The sequence below is a fragment of the Papio anubis genome, chromosome 1, assembly GCF_008728515.1.
Source record: "Papio anubis isolate 15944 chromosome 1, Panubis1.0, whole genome shotgun sequence".
Taxonomy (NCBI): domain Eukaryota; kingdom Metazoa; phylum Chordata; class Mammalia; order Primates; family Cercopithecidae; genus Papio; species Papio anubis.
The window spans coordinates 37,978,177-37,991,079 of NC_044976.1; the positions used below are offsets into that span (position 1 = coordinate 37,978,177).

Consider the following 12,903-nt stretch of genomic DNA (forward strand, 5'->3'; position numbering starts at 1 on the left):
AGGTGCTGGCCAGCCAGGCGCTTGTAAAGAATCTCATCTGCTGAAGGCTCTTAGCAGGGACTGAGCCCTGTAGCTGCTGGACACCTCCTGTGGGTTGGGTCACTCAGACCATTCAGAACCCACTGAGCTGAGCTTTTGCATCTTGGATTGAGATCTGAATGAGCCGCGAGGCAGGAGAGGCCCCCTGGTCCTCATGACCCTAGGATAGCTCCTGCTGAGGGATGTTGGCATTCTGGCCCTGCCTCTGGCTCCCTTGTGCCGACTGGACTTTCTGAGCTCCAACTGCTACAGTTGGCTGAGTTTCAGGCTCCATGTAGCTGGGATGTACCACATGGTTACCCCTCACCCCTATGGAGCTTCCAAAAGAGACCGTCCCTCAAAGCACAGCTCCTTCTCAGTGCAAATTATGGCCATCAGAGGTCAGTCACAGGTGTTAGGCAGGCATCTATGAAGCTGGGGATGATAGCACTGACTTCAGTGCTTGGATGAGAACCAAGAGAGAGTGTGTAGAAAAAGCACAGCCAGCCTCCCATAAAAGGACAGACTCCTGTGACAACTTTGTCGCTCTGTTCCTCCCTGATATTCTGGGGAGGTGGAGGCCAGTGGGCAGTTCTGAAAGCTCAGCAGGTTTGGAGCCACTGGGTGTGGACTTCTCTCTCAGTGGGTGTCCTGGGTGTCCACAGATGTTATTCAATGCACACTGGAACCCTGCACAGGTAAACTGAGGCTTTAGTGGTATGACTGCCAAAGGTCACACAGGATGGTTTGGCAGAGCTGGGATTAGAAGCCCAGCCTGTCTCTCTTCAGTAGTAATGGAGTCCTGGGTGGTTTACTAGGGTTTAGCCTCAATCTGTGGCAGGCAGAGTCCACAGCCCTGGGGAGTGACACCGTCAAGGTTCCCATGATTGGCCAGGACCTTTGTGGAGAGACACAGGAGACAAGACCCTGTTCTTCCAGGCCGGGAGGGGAGCCCCAGAGCTGGGCAGCAGAATGCCCCACAGCCTGGCCACCTGCTTCGGATACGCACCATGCAGCAGCTGCCCCTGGCTGCCTCGAGAAAACTGACCTCTCTGGGGAGTGGACCCAATGGCTCTGTGGGTGCCCTTTCCTGTAGCCTGGAGAGCAAAGCGGCTTTCCCTGGCACTGTGTGGCTCCTGTCCCAACTGGCCTTCCAATCCACGTTCCCTTTGCTGGACCAGCACCAGGACTGGGCACAGGGCTTCCTTTTGCTGATTCATTTCCCCACTAACTCATTCAGAGTTGAGCCCCATCTGAGTCCCCACATGCTGGCCCTGAAACAGTTGCAAAAGCCGAAACCAGGGATGGCAGGCCCAGAATGAGTGCTGTGGCTGTTGGAGTTTCCTCTCTTACAGCGTGACAGCCACCTCCAGGTGCTCCCAGCATCTGTTGCAGTCATGGCAGCCTCACAGCAACCTCTGAAGAAGGAATTATGGAACCAACTTTTTATTGTTGAAAATGGAGTCTTGTAGAGTTCAGTGATGGGAAACTAAAGTGGAAAAAGCACATCACAAAGAAACATATATAGTACAATTTTGTAAAAATATCTGTTATATGTAAGCATAGGTATTTGTATATCTTAAGAAAAAAAGCCTAGAAATAAAGTCACCAAAATAATAGTGTATTTATCTGACTTGTGGGACTACGGTAATTTGAATTGTATTTTTTTTTTTTTTTTTTTTTTTTTGAGACGGAGTCTCGCTGTGTCTCCCAGGCTGGAGTGCAGTGGCGTGATCTCGGCTCACTGCAAGCTCCGCCTCCCGGGTTCACGCCATTCTCCCGCCTCAGCCTCCCAAGTAGCTGGGACTACAGGCGCCCGCCACCGTGCCCGGCTAATTTTTTGTATTTTTAGTAGAGACGGGGTTTCACCATGTTAGCCAGGATAGTCTCGATCTCCTGACCTCGTGATCCACCCGCCTCGGCCTCCCAAAGTGCTGGGATTACAGGCTTGAGCCACCGCGCCCGGCCGTATTTTATTTTTTATATATCCCACTTTCCTCCAAAACTGCATTATTTTTTTTGAGAAGTGAAAGACATTTTTGAAAAAGGGGGTCAAGTGCCTATCTAGGGTTCCTTTCAAAAAGGGGGTCAAGCACTTGACCTGGATAGGCAGTTCCCCCATGCAAATTGCCACCCAAGACACCTGGTGGGTACAGACCTCTCTCAGCAGGACATGGGATCCCAGTGTCTGGGAACACAAGCAAAGTTTCACATCTACTGCCACAAGTGACACTTGCTAGACCTTTAAAGGCTATAAGAATACAAGTCCTGCCCTCTGAGGGATGCCATGTGTAGATTGTTTAGGAAAAAGCACAGCTCTGAAATAAATTAATCCCCTGCAGAACACATTTTGGTTTAATGGACGACATAGAAGTGGCTCAAAAATAAGCAAATTCATTTGTAATAATACCAGCAGGTACCTGTTGTTAAGCATTTATAGGTCAGACATCCTAAAGATTTATGTACATATTTAATCTTTATAATAACTTTGGGAGGAAAGAACCAATATCATACTCTACAAAGGAGGAAGCAGAACCAGGATTCAAATCTATTTGGCACCAAAAATCTGCCTCTTGCTACACTGCCTCTATTCCTGTTTCTTTGGACCTTTTCCAGAACATGTTACTTCCCTGTCTCAGAAGTTAGTGACTACGAATCCCCTGCTGACTTGGCCTCAAGGCCAGTATTGCACTGCAAGGACCAAGACTGCTGGGCGTTCCTCCTTTGCCTGTTGTGTGTGTCCTCTCTTCCTGTCAACTGTCATTGATTTCTCATTGCTGTCAGTAGATCTGAAATGACCACCACCGTCATCCTTCCAACCCTCATCTGGTGCAACAGGCCATGCCCTAAGCAAAGAAAAGGGAAATGGCAGTATCTGTGCTGCCGGCCTGGGCCACCCGCTGCAAATGCACATGCTTGGCTCAGCAAACAGATAACTCAAGGATTAAACTCATGGGCTTTGTGTTCATTCACAATCGTTTCATTGCTCAAGGGATTTTTCTATTTTATTTCATTTGGTGACCATCTGGATGACAAAAGTTGCTGAAAGTCTGCTGGCCAACTAGGTAGACAAAGCCTTATATTTTTCCATTGTTCTGTATGAACCAGGAGGATCACAGCTCCTGTTGGTTCCTGCTGTGCACAGCTTGATTAATGGGTAAGATGTATTCCATATCTACAAACCTTCAGGTAGTTTACAGACATTCTTGGTGCACACCTAACTATGCCAGATCATTGGCTGGGCACTAAAGATATAGGTGGAGTAAAAAATTACTTGTCAAAATAACTGGCTAATTTAAAATTTACAATTGCCTAGAAGACCATCTTTGATGTTAAGAAGGAACTGTTAAGTAAATACTAGGATAGCAAACAGGTTTCATAATTTCGTTTTGTTGAGACAACAGTTCTGCTCTTGTCGCCCAGGCTGAAATGCAATGGTGTGATCTCCGCTCACTGCAACCTCCACCTCCCAGGTTCAAGCAATTCTGCCTCAGCCTCCTGAGTAGCTGGGATTACAGGCATGCACCACCATGCTCAGGTAATCTGGTATTTTTAGTACAGACAGGGTTTCACCGTGTTGGCCAGGATGGTCTTGAACTCCTGACTTCAGGTGATCTGCCCACCTTGGCCTCCCAAAGTGCTGGGATTACAGGCGTGAGCCACCGTGCCTGGCCAGGTTCCATGTTATGTGCCAACTCTGCTTCGTGACAGCCACCGGTGCCCCACATTTAGGGTTATGAGGCTGCTTCTGGCTCACTGTGAGGAGTTGGTAGACAGATTCTTTGGCTGAAGGTTGTTTGGAAATCAAAAAGTGCAGATAGAAAATGGAGGCCCAGATAAGGAAGCCACCTACAAGGCAGGTCTCCTCACATCCAGGCCAGAGCTGAGATCCCTGTGCTGATAGGGAACTCACCAACTTCCAGACAGCCTGGGGCCGCCCTTTGCATACATGGGAAGGCCTCTTCCTCTGCGCTTGCACACGGAGGCCCTCCCTGGTCCAGGTGGAGGGGCTGCTGTCCTGCAGCGTGGCGCCAGCCTCCACCCCTGCTGCCAGACCAGCTCTCCCCAGGCCCCTCTCTGGGGGTGCAGCATGTGAACTCCAGAGAGGCGCATCCTTGGGCACATGGGGAGGTGGAGCCACCCCGTCGGGCTGTGCCTGTGGATGGGGCGGACCCAGGATCTGCTTTTAATGACACGGTTTGGGCAGCTGGACTCTGTCTATTCCAGCAGGTAAATTACAGGCTTAGCAAGTCAGAAATCAAATAAACACTCCAACTCCCAGTGGCTGCTCCAAGGAGAACAGCGGTTTCCGGGAACAACAGAGGCTGAGACAAACCTCCCCACCCAACTCAGCCTAATTACTGCCTGTCACTCCCTGGGACAGGGACCTTTTCTTTGACACAGGACAGCGCTGGTGGGCACCCAGGGTGACACTGACTTTGGTAACCAGCCTGTTTTTGATGGCCCCTGGCCTTGCCCCAGACCTGACCACAGGCTGCCCATGTTGCTGATACATGCTCGGGCGGGGATGGACTGCTCCTCAGCATGGCAGAAGATGGCAACCAGGTTTCACTTTACATCATATCTGTTGGCAGTGGCTGTGCTGACCATTTGAAAATTCCATTCAGATTTGGAAGAAAAACATTCCAGATTGATTATTGATGTCTGCCATGCAGAGGGGAAAGGGAAATGATGGCATTTGTGCTGTGCATTGTCATCCTGGGCCACCCAATGCAACCTCATGCTTGCTCAGCAAAGGGAAAACTCCACAGAGCTGAGCTCCTGATGAGGCAACATGGTGGCAGATAGATGGGTCAATTGGAAGCCCCAAGATTTTTCTGTTTCTCTGAAACAAAATGTCCATGCACTTATATGGCTTTCGTAGATGGCAGAGGCAGATGCAAAGCAGGAAGACACAGGAAGATAAATGCCATTGGCTTTAGCCTTAAATAATGCTGTTCACTCAGCTTTTTCTTGAGTTGACTCCACATGCCTACCTGTGGCCAGTGGATCAGTGCTTCAGATCTATGAATATACAATACTTTAGGGGACGTCCAGTTTTAAACCCAGCCTTGCACCTCGGAGGGGCAGGCAATGGAGAACCAATCAGACCCTGACTACACATACCACACCCTGTGATGGATGGTGAAGAGCTTGAGGTGGCCAACAGTGGGCTCCAGGTGCCTCTCAGGTCATTCCACATCTATCTCACGACCTGGGCCAGTAAGGGGCATGGATAGGACCTCAGACAGGACTTCTGTGCCAACCCTGAAGAACAGGCCAGGACATGCCTTCGGGGGAGGGGTTTGGGTAGAACACTGCCTGATGATTGAGACCACCTGCGCTGGAGACAGGACAGTCACACAAACGCCTGGCAGGGCAAGGGGAGCATAGGAGCCTGGCATGAAGAAGAAAGGGTCATGGACATGATTGTGAGGGTCCTCCCTGGCAATGCCCCGGCCTGGGGTCTGACTGGGTTTGAGGGTTTCCTGCTTCTGAGGGGCCCAATCCGGATGAGAAGGGCGGCTGCAGCAGGGCCGGGCGGGCGGGTGGGCTCAGTGGCAGCCGCAGGCCTTGACCACCATGTTGCGGTGCTTGCGCAGGATGACGTTGTTGCTGCTGTCATAGTAGAGCACAGAGGTGGCGCTTAGCTTGGTGGGCGCGCAGCACGCCTTGGGGACCGCGTCTGGTGTCATCAGGTGCACCTGGCCAGGAAGGGGGCACAGGCAGGGACATGAGCCCAGTGACCTCCTCCAAGGACCCACCCATCCCTGCCCCAGCTCCACCTGCGCCCTGCCTTGGCCATCTCCAGGCCACATGGGAGCAGCACAATAATAATAACTATTAACAGGAATAAGAGCATCCCTGAGGGCTCCAGGAGTGGGAGCCATGGTGACCTGCAATGCCCAGGGAGGACACATGGCAGGGGGTGTGGGGCAGGTGGGCAGGGCACTAATGAGGGGCCTCAAGTCCCAGGCCAAGGGCTCAGACTTCCTCCTGGGGATAATGGGAAGGAGACCGCATGGCCAGGTTTGTGCCTTAGTGAGGTCCCCAAGGGGGAGCCTGGAAGGACCACTTTCTTCTTTTGGTCCTTCAGACACCCAGAGGCTCTGCCTCCCACATCCTGGCCTCCCTTCCCAGGCTCTGGGAGGCGAGGCCTCGGCCCCTCTCCTGTGCTGCTCCTTCTCCCAGAGGACTGCATCCGCCCTCAGCACTTCAAGGCCCTGCACGTGCCTGCACCTCTCCACTCCCCAGGCTCACTTGGACCTCTCTTCTGAACTCCAGACTTGCGGATCCTGCTCCCCTCCCCACTTCTGCACTTGGGGTCTAACGGGGCCTCAGCAGAACACAGAATTCCTCCTGCCCTGACATCATAGTCCCCGCCTGGGAGGCCTCCTGGATGACTCCTCTCGCCTTCTCCCTTCCCTGGGAGCAGCCCCTGGCTCAACCTCCACCTCCATGCTGCCTCGGACCACCTGCCCCGTCCAGCTGCCATCACCTGCCAGGTGACCACAGCAGCCTTCACTCATCCCCAACTGCTCCACCTTCCACTGCCGCCCCCATCCCCCATCCCAGTCTCCCCCAGCAGCCAGAGAGAGGTCCTTCTGAAGGGTGACGTGGACCAGAACACTGCTTTGCTAAAGAGCTCCGACAGCCTATTGGGTTACTGGAAATAAAATCCACCTTCATTCGGACCCCCAGGCCCTAGGGGAGCCGGCCCTGCCCACCCTGGTGTCACCTCCCTCTGCCCTCCTCCTACTCATTGCACGCAGCCCCTCCTCCCTGCTGACCCTGAACCTGCCACGCTCACTCCTGTCTTAGGGCCTTGGAATTGCTCCTTCTGCTGGAACATTCCTCCTCCAGCTGCTAACTGGTCCCCTCCTTCTGTGGAGAGGCCAGGCCCAGTCTCTCTCCACTGATGAGGCAGCTGCTCTGCTCTTTCTCACAGGAGGTGTCAGCTCCACGGTTGGTTTGGTTTGGACAAACCGACAAACTGACAGCCTCCCCTAGAGCGCAGCACCTGTTTGCTGCCCAGCAGGTTGTGGGCACTCACTTTAGTTGAGCCCCTGAGCGGCAGGGGCAAGGGCAGAGAGGATGGAGTCCGGGAGCTGCAGGTGCAGTCACCTTCCCGTGCAGCTCCCACACATGCATAGAGGGTGGCTAGGCCGGGCTGCCCCACGCGTCCTCATCACCCCTGAGCCTTTCCAAGGAGGCAGTTCCAGGTGTCCAGCAAACACCATTTGACCACCCAGAAAGGAATCATTATCATAGCCTTAGAGCTGCTTTAGGTAATTCCTTTTCTCTCACATCAAGGCATCGCCTTTGAACAACCTCCTGCGAGAAAAACGTAAGGCTGTGGAATACCAGGAACTGGGATTCTAGGTAAAAAGTTATAGAAGGAAGCCTCGGTGCCAGAATCCACAAACACACAGAGCACTCCGCGGTGAGCAGCACCAGTGATCCCATCAGAAGCCTGCTTTCATCATTGAAGGTTGCCCCAGACACCGAAGCATCAAAAGCCAGGGGATACAGAGAAAAACAAATGGCCAAGAGCAAAACTGGGGGAAAAGCCAAAGGTTGAGAGCCAAACCGTCCAGATGCTCCGTGCCTGCGTTGTGGCACAGGTGGGTGATAGCACACACACGTCCCACACACCGTGTGCACGTATCGTGGGCGGCCAGACTTCCCAGCGTACTCAGGGGCCCGTGTGTGTTAAGATCACACAGTCCCCACACGGGCATGCATGTCCATTTCATGTGCTGTGCCTCTGACCGTAAGGAGCTGTGCCTCCGTCAGTCTGGGCACCGCATGCAGGTGCATAAGTGTCCCACAGGAGCATGTGCAGTGCATAGAACAAGCACATGTACACAACTGTTCAGTGTCAGTGTGGGGTGTTTCTGTGTTCAGGTGTGAGTCTACATGTATTAGTGTGGCTGCGTGACGACAAGTTCCAGCAGAGCTGTGGGAATTTACCCATGTTACTGACTCCGTGCAGAGAAAGCCCCTTGAGATGTGGAGCAGGTGGCCTCATTGCCCTCCCAGCCGGCTGGACCAGACCCCTCTCCACAGAGACCCTCACCCCAGGGGGCTGGGCAGGATGGACATGGTACTGACCAGGGACTGCAGGATGGCGTGGTTGGTGGCGTTCATGCAGGAGCCCAGCGGGAAGGAGCACTCCCCCTCACAGTAATAGGCCGAGTAGCCTTGGGGGGCGATGACCCAGTCCTAGGGGACATGGGAGAAGGTGAGTCCCATCCATGTGCCCCTCCTGAGCCCCCATCCTGTCATTGGACTTGTCACAGGACAGCCCAGGGGTGCCCCTGAACCTCCCTGAGCCTCAGGGCCCAAACCCACCCTCGGTCCCTGCAAGGCAGTCTCCCCTAGGAGGTCTGAATCCACCTAGGAACCCCAGCAGACAGGGCTGGGTGGGAGCTCAGGCCCGACATCCCCCATCCTCGCTCTGCGTCCCCCTTCCCAGCCAGCCCTCTCCTGCCCGCACCTCCCAGAGCCGCAGTTGCAGCCGATGCAGGGAGGCACTGCCAGCCTGGCCTCAGTTTCCCTGCTGCAAAGCTGACAGCTTAGTTGCAGTCTTCGTTTTCATGGTTAAAAAATAAAATGCCCTTTCTCACCATATTCCCTCTTTAGAAAACTTGGAAAACACAGAAAAAAAATAAGGAAGAAAAACTGAAGTCACTCATGATTCTATGTCCTCCCTGCAGATTCACTTCTGATCTACAGGTGGTGATTGTCATTTCAGAAAACAAGGAGAGTCAGCAATTACCAGCCAGCCAAGGTCCTGGAAGCTGACGTAGAGCTCGTGCCGACGGCAGACCTGCCGCCCGTGGGAGCCGTGGACGTCATCTGCAGGGACAGAAGGGCAAGGTCTTTTCTGGGGTTCCTGCTCTGTGCAGCTACTATGGGGTACCAGGGTCGGGGGATGCCCTGATTTGTCATTTGTCAAATAAACGAATGACAGGAAACCATTTGGTCTCATAAAGCCCATCCCTGGAACTCTGCTTGTACGGTGACCCAGCTGAAGAGCCTGCCATGGCTCCCGACGGCTGGAGTGACACTGTGCTCAGCACTCCCCTGTCCTTCAGCCTGTGAGTGTCTTGACGCGCCAGTAAACAGCCCAGCAGGACCCTTGGCCATCCTGTGCCGCCTCCTCTCTAGAGACCCCTGTGACTCCAGCCCACCCTCTGCTGCCACACCCATTCCTCAGGTTCAAGTGGCTCATGACCAGGCCAGTCAAGGGCCGACTCCCTGGGAAGGAGGGCACAGGGTCGGGTCAGGCCTGTCCCTGATCCTGAAGGGCTTGGCCCAGTTGGGGAGAAAACTTCACATAAGCAGCCGAGGATGCTGGGGGGTGCCCAGGCACAACCGCGGGTCACGAGGGGCTGCGGCTCCCAGGGAAGGGGCAGCTGATTCTGATGGAAGCTCCTGGGAAAGACCTGGAGGAGCCAGTGGGAGAGGGGGGCCTTCTGGGTGGCAGGGACAGCCAGGACAGGCCTCTGGAGTGCCGGTCGCCAGGGTGCATCAGGGCAAAAGATGGGGTCAGGAAAGGTGGCTGGAGAGTGGCCGTCAGCTTGAACCGACCTGAGCCTGAGGGCTCTGGGCCACCACTTGGTTCTCACCCTGCCTCTCTCAACTGGAAGCCCGCAGGGCCTCGGCCCCACCCCGCCCAGCCCTCACCAAAGATCCCTGGGAGTCGGTTGGCCTGCGGCAGCTCGTTGGTTTTCTTCGGCTGCCTCCTTCTCAGTGGCCTCACTGCCCGAGGGGTGCGGATGGGACTCGGACTGGCCCTGAAGAAAGTAACCACGAAAGGCTGTCGGGAGCGCGGGGCCCGTTGACCCAGCAGGCCGGCCAGGCCAGGATCCACGCTGTGCCCTGCAACAGAAAGGAGAGAGGGGTCACTCGCGGGCAGTGGCCCTGCAGCGGACACAGCAGGGATCTCTCTGCCGGGGCCTGGGCAGGTCCAGGAGCGTGAAGGCTGAGGACCCGAGGGTCCCTGCTGAGCCTCAGTTTCCACATCTGAAGCCTGGAGTCCTTGGTCCACCCCCAGCCAATCCACATCTCCTGGGGGCAGATCTGGAGGGTGGGAGGGGGGCCTTGGTGAGCTGCGGGCGGTGTTATTAGTGATAGCCGTGACACAGACACTTGTGAAGTGTTTTACAAGTTTAAAGATTTTTCCTATGGATCACCTCATTGGGTCCTTAGAGTAATCCTGCAGCTCCTTCTTCACAGGAGACCCAGAGTCCTGCTGCCAGTGACTTCGAGAACCAGCGCTCCCACCTTGGTCAAAGGACCCCGAGGCCTGTGTTCTGTCTTCCATCCCGCACTTTCTGGGGTGTGAATGTCAAATTTATCACCGAGACAGTTGTGGCAGCATCTGCCAAGTTTAGTGAGTGCTTGTTCTGCTGGGCACAGCCCAAAAGCAGGGCATTAACTGTCTCCCTAATGCCCATAAGGGAGACGCCAGGCAAAGCATAGACATTGGAATCAAGTCCCAGAGCCCAGGTTTCAGCCTGCGGCAGTCCCATTCCAGACCCCAGGTTCTCATGCACGAGCTGGGTTTATGGACAGAAAAGAAAGAAAGAAAAGGCTGAAGCAGAGATCTGACCTGGGCCTCAGCCCCCGGAGAAGTGAAGCCTGTAAACGGGATTGTCCCCCACAGCCACTTCCAGACTGAGGATGCCACTAAAAACATGATAACTAACCCTGGAGACACCAAGCCTCACCAATAAAACTGTGCATCCTCCTATACTTGTTTGGATTTCAATAACCTTTCTATTGTAAAAGCAATTAAGAAACTTTTGAGGCCAGGCAAGGTGGCTCATGCTTGTACTCCCAGCACTTTGGGAGGCCGAGGTGGGAGGATTGCTTGAACCTAGGCATTTGAGATCAGCCTGGGCAACATAGTGAGACCCTGGTTCAACAAAAAAATAAAAACAAAAATTAGCTGGGCATGGTGGTGAACTACCCACAAGGCTGAGGTGGGAGGACTGCTTGAGCCTGGGAGGTTGAGGCTGCAGTAAGGTGTGATTCTGTCACCATACTCCAGCTGGGCGACAGAGTGAGCGTCTGTTTCAAGAAAAAAAAAAAAAGCACAAAACTTTTTTCTGGTTGTTTAAAGAAGTCTCCACAATAAACATTTCAAATGTATAAAATCCCTTGGAGCAGTACACTGTAATTTACTTGATATTGGCTCATCATTAGACATGTAGGTTATTTCCTGGCTTTCATGATAAAGATGGAGTGCAATGGAGCCTCCTCACTCCGTGCATGCGTGAAATTTCCTGATACTGAATTGCAGAAGCATGATTACCAGCTCACTTTCATGTCTCTTTAAACAGTGCCAGTTGTTCATTTTATACGAGAGCACATTTCACCTCCACGTTATAAGCACAGATGTACACACGTATGTACACACATGCATATGTTTGTATAAACACACTGGTGCACATACTCTTAGAAATTATACATACAGATGTATTTATTCCTACGTAGTTCTTCAGTACACCCTACAGGTCAAGGACACTGCCTGCCCCACCCTCAGTCCCACTCAAAGGTCAGCCCTTAAGCAGCTGTGCCTCAGCCCTGGTGTCCCTTGGCCTCTTGATTGAACAACCAGTTAATCCAGAGACTAACCTTTGACGTGTGACATCATCTGCCACAAACAAATGTGCTGGCAGGAGAGCCTCCCTCCCTCTCAGGAGCATGGACAAGAGCTGCTGAGACAGGGAGGCTGTGAGCTGCAGATGCTAACATGGAGAGGAGGCCCAGAGAGAATCCACTGGGCAGGGCTTGAGTCATGGTGAGTCAAGGTTATGGGGAAGCAGCAGAAATACAAGGAACAGAGCCAGGGCACAGAGGAAAAGGTAAGTGAGGTCACAATGGGGAGAGAACAGAGCAGCCTGAGTGGGCTGGTGACGGTAACCAGCCTGGGCACTGGAGTGTCACTCTGTGGACTGGCTGACACATGGGGATGACCTGGGGCCCAGGGCAGCCCTCCAGGCTGCATGTGCGGCTCTGTCCTGCGATTCCCTGGGGAGCCCTGGCAGCGTTGGGGCCAGACGGGCCATCAGTCCTGCATGCTTTGCTCACTATTTACTTCTGTGCAGCTGTGTTCAAGGGTCTTACGGGGGTCTCCCAGACACAGGATAGAATGTCGCATTAGATCAGTTACACCACAGACCCTCACAGAGCCCCTCTGAGCCAGGCCTGGCTTGGGTGCTGGGAACCCCTCTGTAGGCCTCACAGGCCAGGCAAGCCTGACTGGGGACCGCTGGAAGCAGATAATTCCAGTTCCCATTTTACAGAAGCAGAAACTAAGGCCCAGAGAGAGCAGCAACTGTATGTCCAAGATCCCAGACCAAGGTGGGTCGGAGCCAGGATTGTCATATAATTTTCCAGCAAACAGCAGGGCACAGTTGGGTATGGCTGGGCGAGATGGGGGTGGCGAAGGGGACTAAAAGCTGGTCTCAGTTCAGAGCCCTGCATCTGGCAGGCCTGGAGAAGCTCCCCCACCCCCAGCCCTCTCCTTCCAGAGCTCAGAGCCTCCCTTCTCCATCAGCTCTGCTTCTTTCCCACCCATTCTTGGGCAGGACTCTCTGGCTCCAGCTGGCTGCAAGGAAGGCCAGGCAGTCCAGGTGGGGGGCTCTCAGGCTGCCCAGCTGTGGGCAGACCCCTTCTAGAAAGGCAGAGGTGGAGACCTAGAGGGTCACTTGTCTGCTTCTAGATACCTCGGCCTTTTCCACATTGCTTCTGGGAAACTCCTGACACCTAGGGCAAATCAGGTGCCCCTCGCCAGGAGCCCCAAAAGGCACCCCACTGCCCACTAGATGACATTTCATTTCAAGCCCCCACCCAGGCCATAGTCCCTGA

The 12,903-nt window shown here is 53.9% G+C and overlaps 1 protein-coding gene and 1 long non-coding RNA gene across 7 annotated transcripts in view; one reads left to right on the top strand and one right to left on the bottom strand.

Moving 5' to 3' along the window:
• Nucleotides 1-2,355: 2,355 nt before the first annotated feature.
• Nucleotides 2,356-12,903, bottom strand: part of BMP8B (bone morphogenetic protein 8b) — a 31,503-nt gene continuing 20,955 nt past the window's right edge. For 2 of the 3 annotated variants that reach the window (XM_031667322.1, XM_009205581.4), the window contains 4 exons: nt 9,712-9,906; nt 8,801-8,880; nt 8,134-8,244; nt 2,356-5,723 (listed from right to left, as the gene is read on the bottom strand). In XM_031667322.1, coding sequence (XP_031523182.1) covers nt 5,574-5,723; nt 8,134-8,244; nt 8,801-8,880; nt 9,712-9,906 — 536 coding nt within the window. In that variant the 3' untranslated portion in view covers nt 2,356-5,573. Of the gene's footprint in view, nt 5,724-8,072; nt 8,245-8,800; nt 8,881-9,711; nt 9,907-12,903 lie in introns of those variants that run through there. The other variant, XM_031667320.1, reaches the window with a different exon arrangement.
• On the top strand, nt 3,506-9,042 carry LOC103883822. 4 transcript variants are annotated; one of them, XR_004184379.1, is made up of 5 exons: nt 3,506-3,556; nt 6,116-6,524; nt 7,333-7,643; nt 8,777-8,901; nt 9,018-9,042. It is a non-coding gene; the product is annotated as an uncharacterized LOC103883822 (long non-coding RNA). The 4 variants fall into 4 exon arrangements; XR_004184380.1 differs by having other exon boundaries at nt 3,507-3,556; nt 6,304-6,524; XR_004184376.1 differs by lacking the exon at nt 3,506-3,556 and having other exon boundaries at nt 5,874-6,524.